Here is a 27,605-nt window from a genome sequence, read left to right as displayed (position 1 = left end):
TTTAAGAAATATTTTCCAGGACTTCCCTGGTGGTCTAGTGGTTAAGACTCCACACTCCCAATGCAGGGGTCCTGGCTTCCATTCCTGGTTGGGGAACTAGATCCCGCATGCCACAACTAAAGATCCTGCATGACTCAGCGAAGATCCCGTGTGCCGCAATGATGAAGCAGCGTAGCCAAGTAAATAAATATATTTTTTAAAATGTGATCCCCTGGGGATCCCCAAGAACCTTTAAAAAAAGAGAAATATTTTCCCATCCTGAGGTTATACAAATATCCTGGATTTTTTTCCCATAAGTTTTAAAACTTTGCTTTTCACAGGTAGTTCATTAATCTACCTGAGGCTTAATTGTGCATGTGGTATGAGATACGGATCTAATTTTATTTTGTTTTTCACAGATAGATAAACCTCAGTTATTACAGCACAGGTCTGTGTTCATTTAGTTTTATGGCCATATGTCCAGTTTCTATGTCTGAAGGCATCTATTTCTGGGGTCTCTTTTCTTTTGCTTTGGTATATGGCTTGACTCATGGTCAATAGCACGTTATATTAGATACTGTTTCTTTGTTAGTCTTGTTTTTGGTAGGATAAGCCTCCACTTCGTTCTTCAAAATTGTCTTGGCTATTCTTGGCCCTTTGTGGACCCTCTCCCCCTCCCCCACCCCTTCCCCATCTCCCTTCCCCCCACCACACACACACAGAGCCATTCATTGTAACTGCATTGCATTTTTAGGTTAGTTTGCTGAGAATGATAATTTTTGGTGTATCTTTCTATTTATTTAGCATTCTGTGGCATTTTTCAAGAAAACTGTTATAATTTTTGGTATACAGACTTGATCATCTTTTTTTTTTTTTTTTTTTTTTTTTTTTTTTTTTTTTTTTTTTTATGGTACGCGGATCTCTCACTGTTGTGGCCTCTCCCGTTGCGGAGCACAGGATCCGGACTCGCAGGCTCAGCGGCCATGGCTCACGGGCCCAGCCGCTCCGCGGCATGTGGGATCCTCCCGGACCGGGGCACGAACCCATGTCCCCTGCATCGGCAGGCGGACTCTCAACCACTGTGCCACCAGGGAAGCCCTAACTGCATGCTTTTGATGTCTGGTCATGTTTTATTTGGTTCCAAGGATTCTCTCATCTTCATTATGATTTCTCTTTCCATCCCTGAGTTATTTCTCAGTGTATTGTGAATTTGCAGATGTAGGGAGGGTTTGCTTGGTTGTCTTTCTGTCGTTTATAGCAAACATAACTGCACTGTGGTCAGGTAACCTGATGTGCCTGCATCTTGGTGTTAGTTTGCTGACCCTTGCTTTGCATTTGTTTGTAATCAAGTTTTGGTAAAAGTCCCGCATATCTTGTGAGTACAGCTTCTGGTACATGACTTGGCGTGGGCGTGGGGTTTGGCTCACCCCTATCCTCACTGACTGTCTGCTGGACGTGTTGGGACAGGTGTGTGGAAACCTCTGCCGTGGTGGTGCATCTGTCCACTCATACACCCGCTGCTTTGGGTTTCCCTTCTCTCTCGTCATCCTCATCTTGATCCTCTTTGTTGACTCATCTTCCTCCTCCAGAATTAGGGCCTGGTTCTGAGTTCTAATCCAGACCCTCATCTCTCCTGGCCAAGCACACCCTCCCTGGGCAAGTTCAGCTGCCTCCCTGGAACTGTTCCCCCCCACCTCCATGCTGGCCACCCCCAAGCTCAAAATACCAGTCCAGAACCATGCAGCTGCCTCCATGCAGAGGGCCTCGGCCCCCTCAGACTCAGTGGATCCATAGTGAGCTCTTTCTCGCTGCCCCTCTGCTCCCAGCAATTCCACACCCCCTGCAGCCCGCCCTTTTCAGGAACAGCTGGCCCCTACTCAGACCACAGAGTGACTGTCTTTTCTCCTTTACAGCCACCTGTTAATCACCAGGTCTCCTAACTATCTGTCATAGTCACCTCTGCTCTTTGTCCTTACCTGTCCTTACTGTGGAAGCCACCTGTGGCTTTGCCCAATTCAAACATTTGTATGGGGCTTCCCTGGTGGCGCAGTGGTTGAGAATCTGCCTGCTGATGCAGGGGACACGGGTTCGAGCCCTGGTCTGGGAAGATCCCATATGCCGTGGAGCAACTGGGCCCGTGAGCCACAACTACTGAGCCTGCGCATCTGGAGCCTGTGCTCCGCAGCAGGAGAGGCCGAGACAGTGAGAGGCCTGTGCACACGATGAAGAGTGGCCCCTGCTCGTTGCAACCAGAGAAAGCCCTCACACAGCAACGAAGACCCAACGCAGCTAAATAAATAAAATGAATTTATAACAACAACAAAAAAAAACATTTGTATGTTCAGAATTCTTGAAAACTTCAATGTGCCTCCACCTCTCTTTTAACAGATCCTAGAGGGCATTGAAGGAAAATTGCCTAGTCTGGACCGCATGAGGAAATGTTCCATTATCAGTTAACTACAGATTGGAAATGTTACTTCTTACTGTAAATAGTATCCAAGTCCCGCAGAGGTGAAAGACTAATAAGATTGTTTAAATTACTTCTATGGGTATTTCCCACGAGTGTCTCTTCATTCTTTTTGACTTCATTCTTAATCTGCCTGGGTTGTTTTTTTTCTGTGGTACGCGGGCCCCTCACTGTTGTGGCCTCTCCCGTTGTGGAGCACAGGCTCCAGACGTGCAGGCTCAGCGGCCATGGCTCACGGGCCCAGCCGCTCCGTGACATGTGGGATCTTCCCGGACCGGGGCACGAACCCGTGTCCCCTGCATCAGCAGGCGAACTCTCAACCACAGCGCCACCAGGGAAGCCCTCTGCCTGGGTTTTAATCAAACCACTTTCACTCACATTTAACCTCTGGCGGGGAGGGGGTGTTAAAACAAGCAGCGGTGGACAGAACCTTCAGGAAGCAGAAAAACAGCAGGATAGGAAAAGGAGGGCGGACGTCAGAATTCTTTTCTCTCATTAATTGAACGGTGGGAACAACGATATAAAATTTGTTTAGACCACAAAAGGGCATTCTGGTCATCTAATCATTCCTGGGGTTATTTTCCTTAAGCATTCGTGGATAAGGCCTAAAAGTCCTCTGCTGAATTCATTCTCTGGTGTTTTTGAGCAGATGGAGGTCCTCAGGTGACTGGCCATACATCATGACCATAGGTGATGTTTATCGAACCTCGCTGTGTGCTGAGCATTGCTCTGAGCCCTTCACATCTGGGAACTAATTTCACCTTCACAACCCTGTGAGAGGTAGATACCATCATTCCCATTTTACAGATGAGGACACTGAGGCACCGTGAAATGAGACCGCTTCCCAAGGTCACGCAGGTCATAATGGTGGAGCGGGCTTCATGGCCCGGCTCCCACTGCCATCTGCAGTGGACACGTAGGCATGCTTCCCAGGACCACGGCTTAGCCACAGGGCAGTGGACACACATGCTCGGAACAAGCTTAAGCCCAGCGAGAAAACGGTTACCTTCTGAATCACCAAAATTAAACTATGTTCACTGTCTTTTAAAAAAATTCTTAGAAAAACCGATGAACCACAAATTCATGTATTACATATGTGAGGAGGAATTAGTTCCTTGAATAGAACTTTTAGGAGGCATACATTCCCTTTATCAGCAGGCCAGGTGAAGGGCTGCAGCATGGTGTGTGTTCTGCCTGTGAACCAGTCTGTGAAAGGAAGGTCTTGCTTTACAAGGTGGTGATGAAGTTTTGTGGCCCCTGTATTAGGTGTTTCTAGTTTTGACAGACTCTCGGGAAAGGGGAATTTGTCCCTTTCTTGCCAGCTGAGTAAAACACCAGTGCAGTTCCCTTCAGTTCCATTCTGTCACGCAAGGAGTAAACTGTCCTTTGATACATGGAAAAAGATGGTACGAAATCAACACTGACCTGCAAGTGATGTGACCCAGGGGCATCACCTAGTGATGAGGGCGCGTCCTGAAACTCAGGGCCAGTGCCTGTAAGCCAGTCAGACCTGCAGGTGTCTTTCGTTTAGGAAACAGCAATCTGAACAAGCCCCTCATTTGCACATTTTTCTTCCAGGGTTGATATTGTCTTATCTTTCAAAATAATGCTTGAAATAAGGTCTACGACATTTTCTTGAATCTTAAATATTCCCACATTCATCAAAATGAAAGAGCAGGATTTTCTTTTCTTTTTTTTTGACTATCAAGAGAGTAACTTTTTTAAATATATTATTAAAGTTACTTTGTTTTTACTTTTTTTATAAATGTATTTATTTTATTATTTTATTTTGGCTGCATTGGCTCTTGTTGCTGCACGCAGGCTTTTCTCTGGTTGAGGCGAGCGGGGGCTGCTCTTCGTTGCGGTGCGAGGGCTTCTCATTGTGGTGGCTTCTCTTGCTGCGCAGCACAGGCTCTAGGCTCGTGGGCTTGAGTAGTTGTGGATCCCGGGCTGTAGAGCGCAGACTCAGTAGTTGTGGCACAGAGGCTTAGTTGCTCCGAGGCATGTGGGATCTTCCTGGATCAGGGCTCGAACCCGTGTCCCCTGCATTGGCAGGTGGATTCTTAACCACTGCGTCACCAGGGAAGCCCCCAAGAGAGTAATTTTAACTGTAGAGTTTTCACTTATAAGTAGCTATAATCAATTGTGTACTTGCTAAGAAGAGATTCTAAGACCTATTTTAAAGCAATTAAAAATGTAGTTAACATTTGAAAGTAATTAATATAAATACAGGTAGTTATTACAACTGTTAAATACCTGAAAATGCTTCATAATGTTTATAGATAAATAACTTACTCATTTTGGTCGTGTTTGTCCCCAGAAATGAACATTATGGGTGCATTTCTGAATTGACTGAAATAAAGGCAAACGTGATAACCAGTCACAGAAGACAGCAAAATGAATGGTACCCAACCTTCTCTGAGGCTGGTAACTTCCTCCTCTGCATTCCAGAACCCCCCATAGTGAGCTAATTGAACTTTACATTCAGCTTTGCACACGCCTGGCAGAAGCTCTCCCAGGCGGGTTCCCTTTGCCAACCCCTAGGAGTTGACCTACTTCAGTTTCAAATCTGGGCCAGTCCACACCTCACAGATGAAAGTCAGGCCACGGAACAATGAGAAGACTCTCAAAGCCACACACCCAGCAGGAAGAGAGCGGGGCTGGAGGCTTCCAGTCCATGGATCTTTTGTGTGGTGTGAACAGGAAGTGATGGAAAGAAGATCAGGGAGATTTGGGGGCGGGGGCTTCAGTGCCATCTTCTGTCATGGTCATGTAGAGGCTGAGGGACTGAACAGGGTTGGTGCCTGCTGACGAGCTCAGTTGGTCTACAGCAGTCCTGGCATCCAGCATTCTCCTGGACCCTCCTGCTCTGCCACCTTCCCGGCCACTTGCCCAAGCCTGGGAGCTGGAAGTTAGAGAGGCAGGCCAGTGTCCCCAGGGCCAGAGCTGGACGAGGTGGAGCTGGTGCTTAGAGAGAACGGGAGAGCACGGCCCTGGTGGCGAGGCAGGAACGGGGCGGGAGGGGGCGGAAGGCCAGGGAAGGAGCGGAGATCTGATCAGCTGCTTGGACATCCCAATAAGCTGGGAGGAAGAAGGGACCCTGCAGCTCTTGGAGCGTGCACTGCCAACGGGCAGGAGTGGCCACTGGGGACTGGGGAGGCCACCGCCCAGTCCAGGGCAGACAGGCGCGGCCGGGGCAGAGGACAGATTCCAGGTGAGCTTGGCAGCTGCACTGACAGACGCCACGGAGGGCTTGGACGTGGGGTGTGCAGAACCTGTGGAACCAAGGATGACGCTAAGATTTTGGCTTCACCAACGGCATGGATGGTATTGCCGTGGAGCAAGAATAGGAGTCCGTGTTCCCGTGATCCTCTCTGGTCCTCCCCCGCTCTCCCCGCCCCATCCTCCCGTCGCCCCAGGCTCTGTTCACCAAGCCTCGGGAATGGGGCTCCTACTCCAGAGACGGATGTATCTCTGCATCCATCCCTGCTGGCCTGTGCCGGGTGAGACCCCAGTGCCCCTCCTCAGGGGGTCTGGACCCCTGGACAGTTACTGCAGTCTGGGTCCTCCTTTCCCACAGCGTCCTCGCTGGCTGACCTCCCTCTGTTCAGATGCACCCCCTCCAGATGCCCTGATGACCGTGTAGCTGTCCTTCCTGGCCTTAAAGGACAGTGGTGCCAAGTGGATGCTGGATTAATACGGCGCTTACCCAGACAGAGGACTCTAACGGTGACTGTCTTGCATAATCAAAGCTAAATCGATAGCCTTGTGACTGTGTGGATTTATCCTGTCAACTAACTGATTCCTTCAAGGCTGAGATTTTCCTTTAAGCAGGCTCAAATCTAACTGGCCCTCAATTCCTAGGCAAAAGAGGTACATTAGGGGTTGTTTCTGCTCTTTATGTCCTGGGGAGTTTATTTTGCAGTAGGACATGAAGCCCAGTAATTGAAGTCAACTGAGGTTCACCGAAATGTGCCCCACAGGCACCCTCGAGGACCTTGTCCACCGTGGTCAGTACTGGTTTCTAGACCTTAGCATTCAGGCTTATAGATGACAGGAGTGTTTTAACACAAAAAAAGATTCTAAATGGCTTTCCAATAAGCATACAACATAGTGTCGAAAGTTGCAAAGTTGTTGGTTTTTTCTTTTAATTTTTTTAAAATGAGTTTTTATTGGCATATAGTTGATTTACAGTGTTGTGTTAGTTTCTGCTGTACAGCGAAGTGATTCAGTTGTACATATACATGTATCCGCTTTGTTTTTAGATTCTTCATTACAGAGTAGTGAGGAGAGTTGCCTGTGCTCTGCAGTAGGTTCTAAATCATTCCACAGGGAAACAGAACACCTCTTGGGGCATTGTTATTTGAAGTAGGAGCACTTAAGTCACTCTAGCAGTACCTGATCACCCGCTCTGCCCCCGGGGGTGTTGGGTCCCCCGCCTCGCAGAGCTCCTTCCGGTGACTGAGTCCTTAGGCGTCACTGCCTCCGAGGTGCCGGCAGACTCTCCTTCCTTAAATGATGCAGCTTGGGCTGCCCCTCTGACTTTCTGGTTGCGTCCAGGTCCGGACACAGAATTTGGTCTCATTCAGAGCTTCCTTCCACATGCAGTTTGGATGCCCCATTCCTGTGAGGGGGGCCTGGTCCCTTTTTCCTCTTCTGCCCCAGCATCTGTGGGCCGAGGTCTGGGACATGTCCATCCTGTCCCTCTCAGGTCCTGTCCCTCTGGGCATTGGCAGATGAAGGGATGAGGGAAGCAGCTTCCTCTGTTGGGCATGGGTCTGCCCCGCGATGGTCTCCGTGTAGGTGGTGTGCTGGTCTCCATGTAGACGTGTGGTTGGTTTCCTGTGTGGTCAGCTCCGCCCTGTCCTTCCCCTTATTCAGAGGGTCCCCCCTGCCCCTCTCGTCTTGACAGCAGTCAGCACCCTTCACTGACGGCCCCCGCTCTGGGGCTCTCCAGGAACCATGTGGATGTTGAGCCCCGCCCTCCTGGGCATCCCGGTCCCCTGTGTGACCACGTGGAGGCGGTGCTCCCTGCCCAGCGCCTCCTGCAGGGCCTGCCCAGGACGCACCAGAGTGGGCAGCTCCTGACCCCAGGGGCTGCACCCCTGCCCTGGGTGGAGGAATGTACCTGCCCCTGGCCACTGGCCTAGCATGTTGATGTTGCCAATGGAACCTTTTCAGAACTAGGTATGATGTCAGGAACAGGCCAAACTTCCACCCCCATCACGTGGATTTGACAGACGCTCATTTCATAACCCTTGGCTGTGTCTGAGGCCGTGTCCACGGTTGGCAGCTTCCCGCTGCCTTGGTTTTCTCGTCCCAACTTCAGCACCAGCTCCAGGAGCCAGTAACAAACCACTGGTCTCTGGTTTTTCTCTGTTTTTTTGTTTTGTTTTGTTCTTTTAATTTTTATTTTATATTGGAGTATAGTTGATTAACAATGTTGTGTAAATTTCAGGTGTACAGCAAAGTGATTCAGTTATACGTATACCCGTATTTATTCTTTTTCAAGTTCTTTTCCCATTTAGGTTATTACAAAGTATTGAGCAGAGTTCCCTGTGCTATACAACAGGTCCTTGTTGGTTATCTGTTTTATATACAGCAGTGTGTATATGTCAGTCCCATACTCCCAATCTATCCCTCCCCTGGCATTTTATTTTTTTTCAAAGCATTTGTTTTAGAGTTGCTATATTGGTGGATAAAACAACTGAAACTGATCATAGCCGAGAAAAGTTCTCTTGCCTGGAAGATTGGTTTAAAATTTTGTCATCTGGGTTCCCCACCCCCCGCCGTCACCTATTTTTATGTTACTTGGCATTTATTTGAGAAAACTTGTAGCATTAAGACTGATCCTGAATGTCGAGACTTATGACAGATTCCCACAGTTATTCTGAGAATTTTATACAGTAAACCTTAGGGCTTTTCCTCAACACTCCATTGACTGAAAAAGAAGCTTACTGGGGCTTCCCTGGTGGCGCCGTGGTTGAGAGTCTGCCTGCCGATGCAGGGGACACGGGTTCGTGCCCCGGTCTGGAAAGATCCCATATGCCGCGGAGCGGCTGGGCCCGTGAGCCATGGCCGCTGAGCCTGGGCGTCTGGAGCCTGTGCTCCGCAACGGGAGAGGCCACAGCAGTGAGAGGCCCGCGTACCGCTAAAAAAAAAAAAAAAAAAAGCAGCTTACTGAATATTTTCCATTATAAAAGCAATAACTGACCATTGCGAAAGTTTTAAAAACTAAATCGATAGATAATTGATGGATCATAGATAAGTAGATAGATACATAGATAGACAGGTATATAGATAGATAATCCTGCAATGAATACATTCTCTTCTAGACTTTTTTCCTACAAAAAATGCATTTATATATGTAAAAAATTTAACCTAACCAGGAGCTTTATTAATACTGTGTTAGCAACTTTGCTTTATTCAGTTAATCATAGAGATAGTTGATAGATAGCTATGCTAGGTATTGATAATTGGTTATTTCTCTTTGCCCCATCCCCCCTCCTTTTCCTGTCCTCCTTTGTCTGGCCTCGCTTTGGCCCCTCAAGCTGGTCTCTGCATTCTGCCTCACCCAGACTCTCTTCTCTCTGCCTCTGGTCGGGTTTGCCCGGTGAGAGGCACCAGCAGGAGATGGGAGGATGGAAAGAGAGGTCAGGCCATCTGTTTCCAGCCTCCTCCTCTCGCAGGCTGTGAGTTTTTACCTGCTCTGGTGGAGGGACCCCTCTCTGGGCTCTATTTCTGCTGGGTCCTAGGAACCTGGCTCCCTCCTTTGTACCTGGGGTGCTAGCCGCTCCCTGCTGCTGCTGGTTTGGGGTGTTCATTGTGGGTTTGCTTTTCCCTGCACAGAGATGACTCATTACCTTTTCTTCAGCCACTGAGTGTGCCTGCTGTGTACTGCGGGGACCAGCTGATAGAGGTGGTGGTGCGTGCATTGATGTGTGTACAGATGGGGCTCTTTCTTTATAGCAGATGCACTGTCTGGACTTATTGTGAACATTTCTTTCTAGGCAATATTTAAGATACACAGAATGGTCTGAAAAGTGACACAGTGAACCCCCGCACGTCAATCATGTGAGTTAGACAAGAAAGCATCATCAGCTCAGTGGAAGTGCCTCTCCCCTCCCCCTCCCCCGCTGCATCTCATGTCCCCTGCACCTTTGCTGTTCATCATATATTTGTGTCCCTAAACAGTGAGGTTAGTTTTTGCCTGGTCTCAGATTCACGCAGATGGTGTTTATTCTTTTTGTACGGATTCACCTTTAACTCCCTCCTTTCAGGGGACATTTGGTGACAGTCGTCCATTTGGTGGCAGGTCTCTGGTCTGTTTCCCCTGCTACACAGTCTTCCATTGTGTGGATGGACCAGCATTTATTTTCCCTTTCCCCTGTGGATGGAGATCTGGATGCCTTCAAAGCCATTTGTATCACCAGCAGCGTTGCTCTGCATATCCTTGTATATGTCTCCCTGGGCACCTGTGTGAGCATTTCTCCAGGAGACATTCCTAGGAGTGGAATTGCTGGGTCCCGGGCCTTAGGCATCTTCTACTTTATTGTAAATCGCCAAGTTGTTCTGCAAAGAGGTTGTGCTAACGTGCTCGCCACCGGCTCTGCATCAGGATTTGCATTTCCCAGGTCCTCACCAAGCTTTCTCCTTCTGCCATTGTGAGGGGAGGAACATGGTACCTCATTAAGTGAGTTACACGCATCCCCTGACCACAGGGAGGAGAAACACACTCTCATGTTAAGAGCCATCGTGTTACTTCATCCTTGGGTTACCTGTTCATATCTTTTGCTATTTGCATATTGGCTTGTCTTTTTATTTTTTATTTTTAGAGATTTCTGATATATTCCAGATACTAATCCTTTCTTGACTGTGCATATTACAAATATTTCCTCAGTCTGTAGACCTTTTTTTCTTTTTTTATGGTGTCTTTTTTCATATAGAAGTTTTAACATTTCAATATAGCTGATTTTATCAATCTTTTCCTTTACGGTTTGTGCCTTTTAGATCTTGTTTAACAAATACACTTGATTCTCTTTATTTGAAGTAGTCATTTCTATGAAGCTGCAGCAACACTGGATTAGTGAGTACAGGATCATTGCTCCCAAGGGAAATACAAGGTGAGGAGCCTGCGAGCCTCTGGTCACAACATTTTTATCAACTAGTCAGTACAGACCTTGCTTTATGTGAGCTTATTGTTGACTTGAGGCCAACAGCACTGTAACTCATGCTTCTGCAAAGCTTATCTGACACATGTAAATAGACCTGGAAAAGGACACTTGTTTATAGTATGAGTTAAATGAGAAGGCAGAGGTTGCCTGGTTCAACTTCAGCTGAGAATATGCCCATCAGGCAGCTCAAATTTTTTGCTGCTCCACACATGACCTCGAATGACCCCAGAAGTGCCACGGGTTTTGATTTGGGGGGTTAGAAATAAATTTTAGCAAGTAGGTGAATTCGCAAATATGGAATTCACGAACAACGTATGAGACCTTCTGCCAGCGTTCAGTAGGTTTTCTGTGAGGATTGTTCCACATGTAGATGTACTTTTGACATATCTGTGGGAGGAGGTGAGCACCACATCCTTCTGTTCCGCCATCTTGATCTCTCCTCCAGTTTACTTCTGTTTAATGTCTTCTCAGTTTAACGGCCATGACCTGCTGTACAGTGTTGGATAGAAGTGATAATGGCCACCATCCCCATCTCCTTCCTGGTATTTTCTGTAGAGTTTTTTAAGTTAAGGGAGCTCTCATCTATTTCTAGTTTATTAGGAGCTTTTAAACTAGTGTTGACATATCAACTGCTGTTTTGACATCTAATCTTAATAGATTATCATATGGTTTTTCTCATTTAATGTGATGAATTCCATTAGATTATTTTATGTTAGAACATTCTTGTAACACAGGAATAAACCAAACTCGGTCATAATGTGTTTCTAATATGCTATCTGATTTAACTTTGCCAGTATTTTGCTCAGGATTTTTGCATTTACGTTCACAAGGAAGAATTTTCCTCTCTTCTATTTTTCACATATAGATTTGTCTTTTTGTTTTTTAAAAATAGTCAGTCAGTTATCCCAACACAAGTTATGTAATGTGCCACTTTTTTCATTATTTTAAGGATCTATATCTGGACTCTCTTCTGTTCCTTATCAATGTCATACTATTCTGTTATTGTAGATTTATAATACATTTTGATGTGTGCAGGACCCTTCTCTTCCAAAAATCTCTTGACAAAACTTATTTTTAAAATTCACATAAATATAGGGTAATTCTTTGTTTGATCTTATTTTAAAGCTAGAGGCTAATTAGAATCACAGTGAATTTTTAGAAATCTAGAATTTAGAGGAAATATGTATATTAATATGTGTATATATATAAAAAATTGTTATAACTATATTTTATGGAATACCCATGGTAACCAGAAAGAAAATACTATAAAATTAAACAAAAGAAAAAGAGAAAGGAATCAAGACCTATCAATACAGAAACAAGAAAAAAGAAAGGATGCAACACAAAGGAAGACAGGAAGAGATCCAAAGAGAGAAAATAGTACTACAAGACAAACAGAAAACAGTTAAAATGGCAATAGTAAATCCTACCATATCAGTAATTAATGTAAAAAGACAAAATCCTCAATAAAAAGATACAGAGTGGCTGAATGGGTATTAAACCAAAAACCAAGATCCAGTTGTGTACTGTCTACAAAAACACTCAGATTCAAGGACACACATAGGCTGCAAGTGAAGGGATGGAAAAGATATTTCATGCAGATGGAAACCAAAAGAGAGCAGGAGTGGCCATATTTATATCAGACAAAGTAGACTTTAAGTCAGAAACTGTCTCTACAGACAAAGATGGTAATGACATAATGATAAAAGGGTCAATTCAACAGGGAGATAAAGCAATTGTAAATATATATGCACTCAACATCAGAGCACCTAAGTGTATAAAACAAATATTGACAGGTTTGAAAGGATAAATTAGTAATACAGTAATAGTAAGAGACTCCAATAATCCACTTTCAATAATGAATAGAACATCCAGACAGAAAATCAATACAGAAATAGTGGACTAGAACAAAATGGGCCCAGCAGACTTAGACATACAGAACTTTTCACCCAACAGCAGAAGAATACACATTCTTCTCAAGTGCACACAGAGCATTCTCCAGAATAGATCACATGTTAGGTCACAAAACAAGTGTTAACAAATTTAAGGTGATTGAAATCTACTAAGTGTCTTTTCTTTTTTTTTTTTTCGGTACGTGGGCCTCTCACTGTTGTGGCCTCTCCCGTTGTGGAGCACAGGCTCCGGACGCGCAGGCTTAGCGGCCATGGCTCACGGGCCCAGCCACTCCGCGGCATGTGGGATCTTCCCAGACCGGGGCACGAACCCGTGTCCCCTGCATTGGCAGGCGGACTCTCAACCACTGCACCACCAGGGAAGCCCCTAAGTGTCTTTTCCGACCACAATGAAATGAAACTAGAAATCAATGACAGCAAAAAACTGGAAAAATTCACAAATATATGGAAACTGAATAACATACTCTTGAACAACCACTGGATCAAAAAATAAATCTAAAGGGAATTTTAAAAAGATTAAAATATATGTGTGTGTGTACATCCCCTCCACCCCTGCACACACACCAAAGAAACATATTTTTTGCCTGAATACTCATCCTTGAATACTGGAAAAGTGGCAAATAGTTTCCTTGATCTTCAAACTTGATAGAACTGTAAGAAAATAGTCTATGAGTTATAGTTATTTATACATATTATAATTAGGCAATCTACGTTCTTCAGCTAAAGGCTAAAAGCTATTACTTCAGAGGGCAGAGGACAGGTTTTGAATTCCCAAATAAGGTGCAGTTGTGCACCATTGTGGAGTGTGTAAATTTCCTCATGGATCTTTGCTCAAAGTTAAAAGTGCCTTTGAACAAATAGCACCTATTGTGTGAGGAGCAAACCTGGCCTCTTGTAGTAGCATTTGTGTTGTTGATGGTACATGAGAGGCCAGAGCAAGGCTAAAAATTCTTAAACTTATAGGGATTCCAGGTAGAATGTTTGTGTCTTGAAATTACAACTTTCACAGATTCCCCCATGAATCACTTACCTTCTCCATGTGACAGCCTAATTTTAGCTCCTTTTGTAGGATCAGTATTCCAGCCAGCCCCACAAAGAACTGCTTTCTAGAGACAAATTAAATGCCAAATGGCATGTGATCCGTTCCAGGATGGGCTCATCACTTGAGAAATTTTATGAAAAATGGAAGTCACAGATTTTACACACACACACACACACACACACACTGATCATATGACCAAGAGTTTTTGCAGAATCTTGATGTAAGACTCTGAAAAAAAACATTATTTCAAGGTGATGGTAAATTTTTCTGGTGTGTGGTTGGAAATTTGGAAATTAAGCCTGTTATTTCCTTCTAGTCTAAACTGAAAATTTAGAAAAGAATAATGAAATATCCCATACGTTTTTCAAACATATATTTACCAGACCCCTATTTTGATGAGATCGTCTACTGTAAAGAATAGCAGAAGACTGGTCTCTGCTCTTGTTGAGGAGGGAAACATGCTGTCAGGAATTGTGCAGGGTCTGAGATTTTACTTGCTTTCAAGCTAACAAACTAGCCTGTTAGAATTTGCTGCACCTGTTAGAATTTGCTGCACCTGTTAGAATTTGCTGCTACTTCTCTGGCAGAAGACATGAGACTCCCGGTTCAGAGACAAAGGACTTTCTCACTCATGGCAAAAGCAGTGGCCAGAGCTTCATGCTGTGTCAGTTCTTCATGCCCCTCAAGTCTCAGGGAAAGATACAAAGGCCCCTCATGGATGCCCGCACATGTGGTGGGCATTACAGAAAGGGAACACTGAGCCTGGAGAATCTGCCGCCTTTGTAGTGAGCCTCCACTTTGTCCGGTGGACATGTTACCTCCTTCCTCCAGGATGCCTGTTGCAAACTCAACCCCAGGAAGGGATCTGGGTGAAGAGTGATCAGGGCATACCCAAGTTCTTGACTTGGCCTTTCCCACCTTGGACAGAGAAGATAATGACAGGCGTGGTTTCTTTCGTCAGGCTCTGCACCACGTCCACTGACCTTTCCTAACATCCTGTTTTTCCATACTGAACTCCAGTTGTTGCCATGAAAGACTCCCTAAGATAGTGATTACTGTGTCAAGTAATTGGGAAGCTTCCAGAGGATAATTCTGATAAAGCCCAACCCCATCCCTTGTAATTATAACACATGTACAGTTATTGTTAGCCCTGGGTTTCATCGCTTATTTTTTACGCTATGAGCCTTTCCTCATCTTCCTTCATTATACCTTGCCTGGTAACAGTCTCCTCTGGAATCTCTTTTTTATTCAAAGAAACAAAAACATGTTAAAAAAAACTGGTGAATTAGCTAATAGTAATGAATATAAGACCCTTTGTCCTCTGGACAATAATATTTTCAACAAACAAGGGAATCAAAATCCTAAATTTTGTATGTTTCTTAATGCGTAATTTCTCCTGGCTGTCACCTTTCTCTGTTGTGTTGTTAATATTCGGAATTTACTCGTCTTGGAGAGAATTTTTAAAGAATTTATCATTCGTAGGTTTCCCTAAGTATCTCCTTTTGTTTTTGTTTTATACTTGATTCGTTATAGACATGATTTCCTTAATTGTATTCAAGGAAGTATGCAGAGTGACCAGCAGCACAACTCAGGATACACTATGCAAGACCCCCCTTGTCCTCACGCTTGCCATTTTGAATGACCTTGTAAAGAGATTTCATAGAACTTGGATTTCAGTGCTTGCCCATCAAAGGGCAGAGGTAAAGGCATTATTTAAGCCAGAAAGAGAATTCTGAAGAAACACATAGACACAATTCCAGGTGTGTAGTCATCTAGCAAAAAGCCATGCATTTAAACAGCTAGAAGAAGAAAAAAAGAAGTCTTTTTGGTGTGTGATTCCAGTGAATATGCTCCGTGAGACATAAAGCAGTGTTTGCCTCATGACGCTTATTCAAACAAAAGGTTATGATTTGTGTTTATTTTTTGTTAGTAGTTTTACTTGGTTGCAAATGAGACTATATTCAAAATTAATGTTACTTTCAGAAGGGCATTCACTTCAACGGTCAGCACCAACTATGTCCCAGGTTCTGCAAAAGGTCTGTCTATCATTTGTGAAAACAGGTTGCGTTATCTCTTTCCCAGCATCAGACATCTTCAGAAATATCCCATTGCCTACAAAATAAAATCCAAACACCGTAGCCTCTTCCCAACCCCATCTGTGCCCGCCATTTCCCACAGTTGAGCTCCCATCCTACTCCGTCTTTAGCAACTTCGTAGAGGACACTTGAGGTGGCCCTAAGAATGTTACAGAGGATACTTAGATGAGCCTAAGAGCCACCAAGAGCTTCTGGTCAAGACAGAGTTACAGGGACTGGATTTAAACGCCCACCTGAAACAAGAACAGCAACAAAAACCTGACAAAATACGAAGACATTGAACATCAGACAGTGAAGGACAGTGATCCTTGAAATATGGTCAGCCGATGAGGGGAGAGTCTCCAGGGGACAGTGCAGGATGGGGAACTCAGGGGGATCCCTGCAGACTCCCTGAGTTGAGCTGACAGAGCTGAGGGTCTGAGGGAGACCGAGGACAGAATACTGGAGGGGAGAGAACCCTGGGACCTTCAGAGGGGCCCCCTGGAGTATTCAGTTGAATGCTGATTAGCCAACGCACATGAAGAAACTATTTGAATCTGAGAAAAGGATTAGAGGTTACAGTGTCCAGTACTCAGATTTGGGAGTAGCAACTCTTCCCACATTTGTTCAGGGTTCTCAGAACACTCTGACCTCAGGAGTGGAGAATAATTAGCCCTAAGCTGAGACTTGCTTCAGTTCCACCTAACAAATCTCCAAAACATGACTCTGTTCTCTGTATTCACATTTGCATGGTAGGTTAACTTTGTCCTCTGTAATATTATCATAATCACACCCTTTCTGGCTATCTTACAGGCAGTCTTGAGAACAAATGAGCAGGTTCTGAGGAAGGGGATTGGGCAAAGCCTTCTGTAGTCACAGCAGCCTACAGAAGATTGGGGAACTTTCTTAAAGGATGCTGTTGATTAGAACACATGGGTTCAAGTATCCATGAGCACGACCTGTGCATGCTCCCAGACTAGACCATCATTTGAAACATTCACAGTGCATGTACAATTCATGTTAACGAGGAAATACAATGAGTATGTCCCACCTCGTCTTGAGGATTTGTCAACCCCTTGATTAGAAAATTGAAACTAACCTCATTAATACCATGGTCTTTCTGGTGAAAGATCCATTTTTCCTAATAATTTTTGCAGTATTTACAGTATTTTCTGCATTTATCGTATGAGTAGTGTATGAGTGTGTATATTGAAGGACATATAATTATTCTAAATGTTTGGTCATTTTTGTGAATCGTGGGTTTTTTTTTCTATTTCTGGCATGGATTTGACAATAAATTATCTAAAGAAGAATGAATTGTATTTGGATAGTTAAAATTCTATGAGTGAACCCTCTGAGAGCATAAGACAAAGATATCTCATCTCGGCGTCTTATTCGTCTTATTCTTATTCATGATACTTGAAATTCTAGCTAGTGCTAATAGGCAAGAAAAGGAAATGAAAGGCATACAAATTGGGAAGGAAGAAATTAAGCATGGAAGAAAATCCCGAGGTCACAGGATACTAGATAAATACAAATATTGATACAAACCACATTTCTGTATTCTAGCAATGAATATGTAGAGATCAAAATGAAAAACATAAAAATAAACCTTAATCTAAACCTCACACCTTATTCAAAAATTAACTCAAAATGAATCACAGATTTAAATGTAAAACGTAAAACTATAAAAGCTTTTAGGAAAAAAAAAGAGAAAATCACCACGATCTAGGGCTAGATAAAGATAAGTTGCAGACTGGGAGAAAATATTTGCAAACCACGTATCTGACAACGGACTAGAATCTAGAATGCACAAAGAGCTCTCAACACTCAGTTAAAAAAGAGAAAAAGGCAAACAGTCCAGCTAGAAAATGGGAAAAGTTATGAGCAGAGACTTTACCAACGAGGATAAGCAGATAGCACATGAGCACTTGAAAAGATCATTAGCTGTGAGGGAAATGAAAATTAAAACCACAATGCGATATCATTACACACCTATCAGAATCGCTAAAATAAAATAGTGATATCAAATTCTGGCATGGGGGCAGAGAAACTGGATCGTTCATACATTGCTGGTAGGAATGTAAAATGTTTCAGCCGCTCTGGAAAACAATTAGGAAGTTTCTTATGAAACTAAACATTCAGTTACCGTATGACCCAGCAATTGTACTTTTGGACATTTATCCCAGCGAAGTAAAAACTCATGTTCACCCACAGACCTGTGCACAAATGCTCCTGGGCTTTATTTGTAATAGCCCCAGACTGAAAACAACCCAGTTATTTATCAGCTGGAGAATGAACAAACATGGAACTCAGCAATAAAAAGGGATGAACGATTGATACATGCAGCAACTTGGATGACTCTTGAGGGAATTATGCTGAGTGAAAATAGCCAGTTCTGAAAAGTTACATGCTTTATGATTCCAGTTGTATACCAGTCTTGAAATGACAAAATTATAAAAATGGAGACCAGACTAGTGGTTGACAGGGGTCTGGAAAGGGAGATGGAGTGGGGAACAGGGAGAGAGAGGTGAGTGTGTCTATAAAAGGGCAACACGGGCAGGGAGGGTGGATCCTTGTGGTGATGGAAACGTCCTCTGTCTTGACTGTATCATTGTCAATCATGGTTATGATATCATGCTATGGTTTTATAAGATGCTACCATGGGGGAAACTGAGGGAAGGGTATCCAGGATCTCTCTATGATTTCTTACAACTGCAAGGGAATCTACAGTTATCTCAAGAAAAGAAGTTTAAAAAACTTGGAATTCTTATCAAAATTTTCAGTTACACTTTATAATTGACAGAGATTGCCCACCTACTCAAATGTTGGCAATTTGAAGATTTTCTTAGACAGTGACTACCTAATAATTATCAAAATTGTAAACTACATCACTTAGTATCTAAGAGTAATTTGATCAACCATGTAGAAACCAAGAATAAACAACTGTGTCTATAAAAGGCCAGTTTTGATGATGAAAAAAGAAACCCACAATTGAACATCCTCATCCTGGACCTTGACGGCAATGCCGGGGAGCCTGCCGTCTGCGTTGCCAAGATGACGCTGACGTCCTCCCGCATCTTTTCCCACAGGAACTGCTCTTCAGCGTGTGTGCCCTCAACGTCCTGTCCACCATCGTGTGTGCGCTGGCCACAGCCATGTGCTGCATGCAGATGGTCTCCGCTGACGTCCTGCAGATGGTGAGTGGTCCCCCTTCCTCCCCAGCACGCTCAAAATGGCAGGCTCCAGCCCCTCCTCCCCAGCCAGTTTGAGACCAATGTATCATGGACACCGCTGGCTTCCATGCAGAAGCCCCAAGGACAATAAGCCCCGACAGCGCGTGGGGCTTGGAGATCCTTGGAGGTCACTCCATTCTGCCCTCTGGAAGACAAAACTCACACATTTGTTGCCACTGATGTATTTATTTGAGGTGTTGTTGGAGCTCCTTGTTGACAGGGTCCAGCTACCATCACGTGCCTCTAGATAGCCCCTGGTTTGTGCCCCTGAGTAATTTTAGCAACAGTCCTGTAGCCTGAGATGTCCTCTAGGCCCGGCACCTCCAGAGCAAGGCTCTATTCAGAATTCACTTTTAATAAAGGAAGATTCGGGGCTTCCCTGGTGGCGCAGTGGTTGAGAGTCCGTCTGCCGATGCAGGGGACACGGGTTCGTGCCCCGGTCCGGGAGGATCCCACATGCCACGGAGCGGCTGGGCCCGTGAGCCATGGCCGCTGAGCCTGCGCGTCCGGAGCCTGTGCTCTGCAATGGGAGAGGCCACAACAGTGAGAGGCCCGCGTACCGCAAAAAATAAAAAAAAAATAAAGGAAGATTGTTTAGAAGGTGAGTTCTTCTCAAACTGAAAAACTGCTCCTCTGTGCTTTGCAGATTTGCTAATTAACCCTGAGCTCAAAATCCAGCGACAGGTCACTGGCCAGCCATCATTAGAACCTCTGGCCAGGGTCTTAGAGAAGAGGAAGCGCTGGTCCCCATGGGAGTGATGAGGCCAAGAGCAGAGGTCACACACTTATTAATACATGCTCAATAAGTAATGACGGCTCTTCGTTATTTGTGTGAGTGGAACACAGCCCACTGCTCACTACGTTACCACTAAAGTCAGCAAATAAAGGGAAAGTGATGGGAAGACATTGCTGTTCATGCTAAGGGTAGGAGCCCTGCCCTCCCTCTTCCCCGTGGCCCCTCCAAGACCTGCCCTGCCTCCCCTCCCCAATGTTTTAAGCATCTCATGAAAAAGAAAGGCAAGTTTTTCTTACAGGAGCCTGTCTGATTTGTTGTTTCTCACCCACCCCGTGGCAGTGCATCAGTGCCTCAAGGTGCAGGGCCAGAGAGCATCATTACCCAGGCGTTAAAAATTCATTGGCTCTAATCGCGTGCAGCCTCGTTCTCCCTGCGTACATCCACACAGCTGTCACAACCGGGCCGACCTTTCCGAGAGGCGGCAGTCTTCTGAAAGATACCTAATTAAGCGGTTCTTCAGCAGCGATGAACCTCAGGCCTTGCTCGCTGAGGCCTCATGCTGGCGATTCTCTCCAGCGTGTCGTGTAATGGAAGGTTAAGTACTGTGGGGCTCCGGCCGCCTCAGCAGATTTTACTCTCGATCTGGAAATATCACACCAATTTGGCCAAACTAACAGAACCACGGGGCTGGAAATGCTGAAGGTTTGTTATTCCCTAGGTTTTCAGAATTAAAATGCAAATTACCAACTAAGTAAGAAGAAAGCGTATCGTAGCTAAGATAGTGTATGTGGTGAAACGTAATGTGCAGGTCATTGTCAGTCCTCTGTGTAGAAAGTGAGCGGCCTGGCATCCTGGGTCTGAGGTCAGCTACATCTGGGTCGGGGTCCCACGGCTTTTACCTACGAACCTCCCTGAACCTCATTTCTCTCACTCAGGAGGGGCCCTGTTTAAATATCTGGTGAGAACTCAGATGTGATCTATTTTGATTCTTAAATACGTGGAGGGAATACGTCCCGGTTTGTGATCGGGACATCGCAGCTGTGACCGTAAAGGCAGTGGTCCTCGATGTACTTTGTCAACCAGATGTAACGTATGGCTGCAGTTACAGCAGCTGCCGTTAGAACCCCTGGCTGTTTCATGGCTAAGTATCATACTCGGTGAGTAAGTTTACTTCAGACCCTTGGCTTGGAAATAGAAATCAATGAGTTTGCTGCTGGTGTGTTTTCTTCTCCTTTTGTGACCACGGACTGTGCAACAGACCAAGCTTTACTCTCCTCAGAAGGCCGGTTACCCCACTGACCTGCAGAGCCACTGGGGAGCCCATGACTGTGGCGCCCGTGGGAGCAGCACCTGACCTTGGGCACATCACCACCCATTTGTCCCAGTTGCCTCTGCTCTAAGTAAGACTGTTTACATCCTACTGTCCTCAGACGGCCACTGAGAGGATGACTTAGATAATGTGTCAATGGGCTTTGAAAAAGCATGGCGGCCACATGGAGGTTGGCTGTTACCACATGGGTCAGGGGCTGGGCCAGCCTACCCACACGTGCTGTGTCCTTGGAGAAGTGGGACAGCCCAAGGGGGTCATGGTTACGCCCTGACGGATGGGACTGGGAGCTACGTTATCCCTGAGGATGGCTCAGAAGCTCTTTTTAATTTTTTTACAAGTCTTTTTCTCCCCCAGCTTTATTGAGATATAGTTGACTTTAGTTTTCTTACTTCATATTGTTAAACTCTTTAATTAAAGAAGTAACATAGGGGGCTTCCCTGGTGGTGCAGTGGTTGAGAGTCCGCCTGCAGATGCAGGGGACGCGGGTTCGTGCCCCGGTCTGGGAGGATCCCGCATGCCGCGGAGCGGCAAGTCCCATGAGCCATGGCCGCTGAGCCTGCGCGTCCAGAGCCTGTGCTCTGCAACGGGAGAGGCCGCAACAGTGAGAGGCCCGCGTGCCGCAAGAAAAAAAAAAAAGTAAGTAACATAGGATCATTGAAACAAATAAAATATAGAGGTATATAAAGAAAAAGTTGATCATCTCCCCTCCCCCACTGCATTCTCCTGAGAACAATTTGCAGTGAACCTTCCCTTTGTTTCTTGATTTCTTAGGACTTATAGAAACATATGAACATAGTCTATCTTCCTTTTTTCCTCCCTCCCTCCTTTTCTCTATCTTTCTCTCCTTCCTTCCCTTTCTTCCTTCATTTATTCCTTCTCTTTTTGCCAAAATGGGATCACACCACGTATGTTACTCTACAACTTAATCTTATAACCTGAAACAATCATGGCCATCCAGCTAAGTCAACAGAAAGAGAGATGTTTGAATATCTGCAGTGGTCCATGAGATGGAAGTCACGGCAGTTATTTGGCCATTTCTCTATCTGAGTTGCTGCTTGTTTTTGATTTGGGTTCTGTTTCTGCCTCTGCAAATGGTTCTCCTTGTACATACAGTTATAACTCTCTTTTTTTTTTTTTTTTTTTTGGTGGTACGCGGGCCTCTCACTGTTGTGGCCTCTCCCGTTGCGGAGCCCAGGCTCCGGACGCGCAGGCTCAGCGGCCATGGCTCACGGGCCCAGCCTCTCCACGGCATGTGGGATCTTCCCGGACCGGGGCACGAACCCGTGTCCCCTGCATTGGCAGGCGGACTCTCAACCACTGTGCCACCAGGGAAGCCCCAGTATAACTCTCTTGACCAACCTGTGCTGATGTGGCTGGCCAGCCAGCTGCGGTTCTCCATCCCACCTGGGAGATGCGCTTCCTGCTGCCCACAGTACACCCCCACTCCCCGCAGCCTCTGCGGTTCACCCATGGGCCATTTATGCTCCCAGCAGTTGGGTCATCAGCTTTCCAAGGGACAGTTGTATCTATCCCCAGACCAGTTTAGGCCAGTGGTATGTGGACTCTAAGTGCGTATTCTAGTACTACGTGAGCCAATGAAATATGAGTGCAAAAAGAGAGTTATGTCTATTACAACAAAATTGAGTGCTCTGGAAAGAGTCAGTGAAAGAGGGTCACTAAATATATTGCCGTCAGTTTAGAAGTGGGTCAGACAACTCTAAGGGGCTGGGATAAAACGTGAAAAAAATCGAAGGGGTGTCTGCATACACATTGCTTCCCAAGTACCTTGAAGTTCAGGCTCTGCTGTAAAAACACAGAACTGGAAAGTCAGAGAATGTCTTACGGGTGTAGTTTATGCAGGAAGAACCACGGGGCACCCATCAGCAGACTGCGACTCATAGCAAAGGCCTTAGCCCACGTGGAAGGAACCCATAATTTTATTCTTATTTTTGTGGACCGGCATTTTGGGATGATTAAGAGTTTGGGGAGAATTCATATAATGAATGCATATCTACGTGAGATGCAAATTGTTATGTCTATTGTCAGACTTTATCAAGCTGAATTCCTCTAATGTGTTTGGAAATAGTGGCAAAAGACCATCTGATGATAAAATTCAGTGTATTGATACAGTTTAGTGGAGAAAGCATTTACCTCCAAAGTGTCTGTAATCTCGTATTTTTAGTTTTATTTCCTAAGTGTAATCTCAGTTTTCCATGAAACTATTCTCCTCCCCACTTACTTTCTTGCCAACCACCTAGCCTCGGGGACGTGGTCTGCTATTACCTGCGTCTCGATTTCGCACACACTTGTTAACTTCATCTTTTATTACAGTCATCTATGTTTTCCACTCATCCTACACCTTGTAGAGTAGAGCTGCTGCAGAAGCTGCAGGCAGGGTACCGTGGCCGTCACAGACACGCTACTGTGGGCTTGCCCACGGAGCTCAGAATGGGTGCTGGCCGGACAGGGAGGGCTGTAGTGCCCCCTGGGAACCCGCAGATCACTCAGGTTCACCTGTATCTTCCCCTCTCCAGTTCTCCCCGCTGAGGCCGGCCCTCCTCTGACCCACAGTGACCTTCCTTGAGGTCTGGGTTCAGCAGGAAGGTCTCTGAGTCGTAGGTGCTGCTTCACCCTCTCAGATCAGGACCCATAATGGGTGTCTGCTTGACCTAAAAAGCCAGCCACAGCAGACAATCATAAAAATGATACATACCATGAACATTTTATTTTGGCTTGAAACATGCAAATGAGCATTTGGCCCCCAGTCTTGGTTTGGGGCCACGATCTTCTCTTTGATTATGGGTCTCTTTGGTGTATCAGGTTGTGTTTACTGCATCAAGTTCATGGAACTCGCAGCCTCCATGATTTCCAAATTTAGTTCCTTTGGATTGGATATTTTACGATTCTCCTCCACCCTGTTGTGACTGCCTGGCCGGGACCTACCTTAGCAGCAATTCCTGCTTAGCTATCGAGTCTTTCCAAAGCCTTCAACTCGGTTTTCACGGAACAAGCAAGTTTTCCCATCTGCATTCATAATTTCATTGCAAATTACAGTAGTAACTAAAACTGGTCTGAACCTGTTTGAGGAGGCAGCCCTGCTCCTCCAAGGGTGGCAGGACCAGAGAGCAGCCGGGTGACCGGGACGGGCATCACTCCAGGGTCCGGAGCACAGGGGGAGAGCTCCAGCTCACCAGCAAGAGGTCCATCCAGAAAACTTTTACTGTGGCAATAATCCTGCTCTTTCTCCCAAGGATAGCACGTGCCTAAGATGGGTCCTACCTCCCGGAACAAACCCCTGAGGATGGGCTTCTCCCCGGCAGGGTCTAAAATGCAGACTCCTCTTTTATGGATGACGAGGGTTGGGCGATGATGCCCACGCCAGGTGTGTGAACACCTCAGCCAGGTACCAACCTCACTTCGCTCACCAGGCACAGGTGTACCTTTGTCACCACACGGACCAACCAGGGCTTTTACAGGTGGCCCAGGGCAAGCACAACCCCCTGGGAAAGAAGGGATGCTTCAGGGCGCATTTCCTCCCCAGCGCACCCAGATGCAGGCTTGGCTCTGCGCCTGGCCATCGCCCTGCAGATGAGGGGCTGAGGAGGGTGCGGGTGGGCAGCAAGCATTTCTGTGGGTCCTGAAGGATGACCAGGAGGTTGCTGGGTGAGAGGAGGCGGGATCTGGGGAGAGAGAACAGCCTGAGTTTGGTACTTGGGGTTGGTTCCAAAGGCAGATGGAGGAATTTGGGGCATCAGCGGGATAGTGGGTAAAGAAGCTGGAAACTAGGTGGGATTCAGGGAGCAGAGGTCTCGTAAAAGAGTTTTTAAAGGGAGCGACCTCATCACATTGGATTAAACGTAGCTTTTTTTAAAAAAATATTATTTAATTAATTTATTTATTTGCTTGGTTGTGCTGAGTCTTAGTTGCGGCTCGTGGGCTCCTTAGTTGCGGCATGCAGGGATCAAACCCGGGCCCCCTGCACTGGGAACATGGAATCTTAACCACTGCGCCACCAGGGAAGCCCCTAAACAAAGCTTTTTAGAGCAGAACAGGAGGAAGAAGACCAAGGCAGAGAGATGATTTAGATGCTTCCGCGAGGAGGAGATAACCTGGGGGCTGCCGGGAGGTGGCAGTGAGGAGGCGGGTGTTCACCTGTGGAGTGGATGCTTATAGAGCACCTGCTGGGCCCTCGGCACCAGACCCCATGATGGACCCCATGGCCAGGGCCCAGGAGAGAAAAGGAGCTCGACATAGCTCATGCGGGGAGCTGGTTAGCCGGGGGTGAAAGGCAGAGGAGCAAGGAGGGCCTGGAGGTTACACAGAGACAACAGCAGAAGCTCTGCCACCCTTAGAGCTGGAGGACATAGGGGCAGGAGCAGTGACAGGAACCCCCCTCCCTGCCGCCTCTTCACCAGGTTCCCCCTCGCGTCCCCGTTGGCAGAACCTAACAGGACGCCAGCTACAAGGGAGCCTGGGACCGTAGGGTGCAGACCTTCAACACCCCTGTCTCAGAGCAGAGTCCAGAGCTGGTGACCCTGGGCTCCCATACAGACGCTGCCTCGTCAGACAGATATTGAGGGGTGTCAAGGGAGATGTCGGTGTGACTCGCGGGCCTCCGGCTGTGGAAGCCGAGGAGCCGGGGTAAATGCTGCTGAGTCTGACACGCTTCCACGAAGATAGGCCAATGCCCCCCACCGCCACCCCGGAAAGGCCATTGGAGTTTAGGGCAGAAACGGAGACGGTCGTTTAGACTTTAAAAAGCCTCCCTTGTGCGACTGCATTGACTCATTTAAACCTGCTAATAGGATTGCCTGGACCTCCTCACCTCTCGCGTTCCTGGTGGGATTGGATCTCCCACAGAAAAGCGCTTTGGCTGTTGCATTTCACACTTGAGTATGTTATTGATTTTTCTAATTTCTGATAAGGCTAATTCAAAATCTTCCCCCATGAGACCTCCAGGACCTTTGGCTTCATGCTGGCTGCTCAGCTTCCTGCAGTAGCCGCAGGGCGAGCAGCTTTCCAAAGTCAAGGCTGGCAGACACGTCCACCCCGCCCTTGGCCATGAATGCACCCCTATCTCAGACGGCTAAACATACAAACCGTGGGTCACACCCGCTGGAGGGGCAAGGACCGTGCTCTGTGTGTGGAGGAGGCAGGTGTCACACGTTTAGACACGTGCAGTCTGATGTGTCACACATTTAGACATGCCCCCCACCCACCCCCACTTCTTTCTGCATTAGTCTAGAGCATGCTGATTTCATAGCCCTGGACTGTATTCAGAATCGCGACCTCACCCGTACTTGTCCAGAAATGTTCCACCACCGCACCCGCTGCTGCCACGAGGCACTTCCTACCACACAGCTTCCGTAGAGCTGCTGCCCAGCTCCAGCACCCTCGCTGGCTCCCCAGTGCCCCCAGAACTAGGAGGTAACTTCTAGAGCCTTACCGAAATTTGCTCTCCGTAAACACATCTTCCACTGGCTCACCTGTTCTTCTTGACCTCGGAGCCCCTCTGCGAGCCCACTCATTGAAATCCTCTTCCTCTTTCAGGCCCATTCAAATATCATCTTTTACATTAACCCTTTGTGGATCTCTGCAGGTTCCTGCAGAGCTTGGAGAGTTCGCTGTTTCCTCATGGAACTGTCCTTGCTTGGCCATGGACAGTCGACTCTGGGTCCTGCTCTCACCCACCCCTTGCCGCCCCCCCATGCAGTGGGAGGTCCCAGAGCATAGTGTTCAGTAGCCTGGGGTCTGTCCACAGCTGGAGGCACTCTTGGGGAGGTGTCCCCTGGGCCTGGAGCCTGCCGCGGCTACCTCCGCGCCACAGGTCATCTCTGGAGAGCAGTGGCCCATGGAAGGAGCAGCAGGTATTGGGTGGTGCCTCCCAAGAACAAAAATGGAAAATGAGGCAGAGACAGCTTCATTTTAAGTGATTTGACCTCACATTGCTCAAGCAGCCTCCCTGTCTTGCGGTTGCCCCCCAGAATGTTCTAGAGCTCATGAAGGATTCTTTTCCCTCAGAGCAGTGTTTTTCCGAAGTGTGTGAATTCCCTAGAACTGCCAAATATTGATGGATACTGTGTGTCCAAAGGGGCCCATCACAAAATATTTGAGGAATGTTCCATGAATGGGCTAAACAATTTAACGGATTTTTTTGGTGCAGGCCTTCTCAGGGCCTTGAACATACTCGTAATGCACATGACAGGGCCCCAAGGAGGGAGTACCAAAGTGGCTTTGCCCAAGTTTATGTCACTGTAGGGGTTGGGGAGGGCGTGGGAGGGACATCCTGAGAGTCTGGTGTTTTCTCAGGAACTCACTCCAGGAAGTGCTGTCTTCAGCCCTGGGCGGCAGGCACCCCTCTGACCACAAGCTCTTCATCAGAGGAGACAGGTTTAGTGGCAGGAACAGAACCTAACTTCCCGGACTGTGCTTTGCCTCAGAAGACAGGCATCTGCGTAGCAGCGTGGGAACCGAACGTGCTGAGGCTCCGGAGCAGGGGGGGTGATCCTCCCGGAGCTGCCGTTTTAAATGTGTGTTTAGCCGTCACAGTTTGACTGACGGGTTTAAGTACCTGAGTTGCAAGTGCATCATTAAAGCTTCTGCACAGTTCCCTTCGTTAGACATAACGAAGACGTATGTCATAACGTTAGAGC

The 27,605-nt window shown here is 46.5% G+C and overlaps 1 protein-coding gene across 1 annotated transcript in view; it reads left to right on the top strand.

Moving 5' to 3' along the window:
• ENTREP2 (endosomal transmembrane epsin interactor 2) overlaps nucleotides 1-27,605 on the top strand; it is a gene marked incomplete at both ends in the record, with an annotated part of 358,528 nt that overhangs the window by 312,390 nt on the left and 18,533 nt on the right. Inside the window, one exon of the mRNA XM_082851600.1 lies at nucleotides 18,743-18,850. Coding sequence (XP_082707726.1) covers nucleotides 18,743-18,850 — 108 coding nt within the window. The remainder of the gene's footprint in view (nucleotides 1-18,742; nucleotides 18,851-27,605) is intronic.

The sequence above is a fragment of the Leucopleurus acutus genome (assembly GCF_964270905.1).
Source record: "Leucopleurus acutus genome assembly, chromosome: 1".
Lineage (NCBI taxonomy): Eukaryota > Metazoa > Chordata > Mammalia > Artiodactyla > Delphinidae > Leucopleurus > Leucopleurus acutus.
This window is presented reverse-complemented; position numbering and strand designations above follow the sequence as displayed.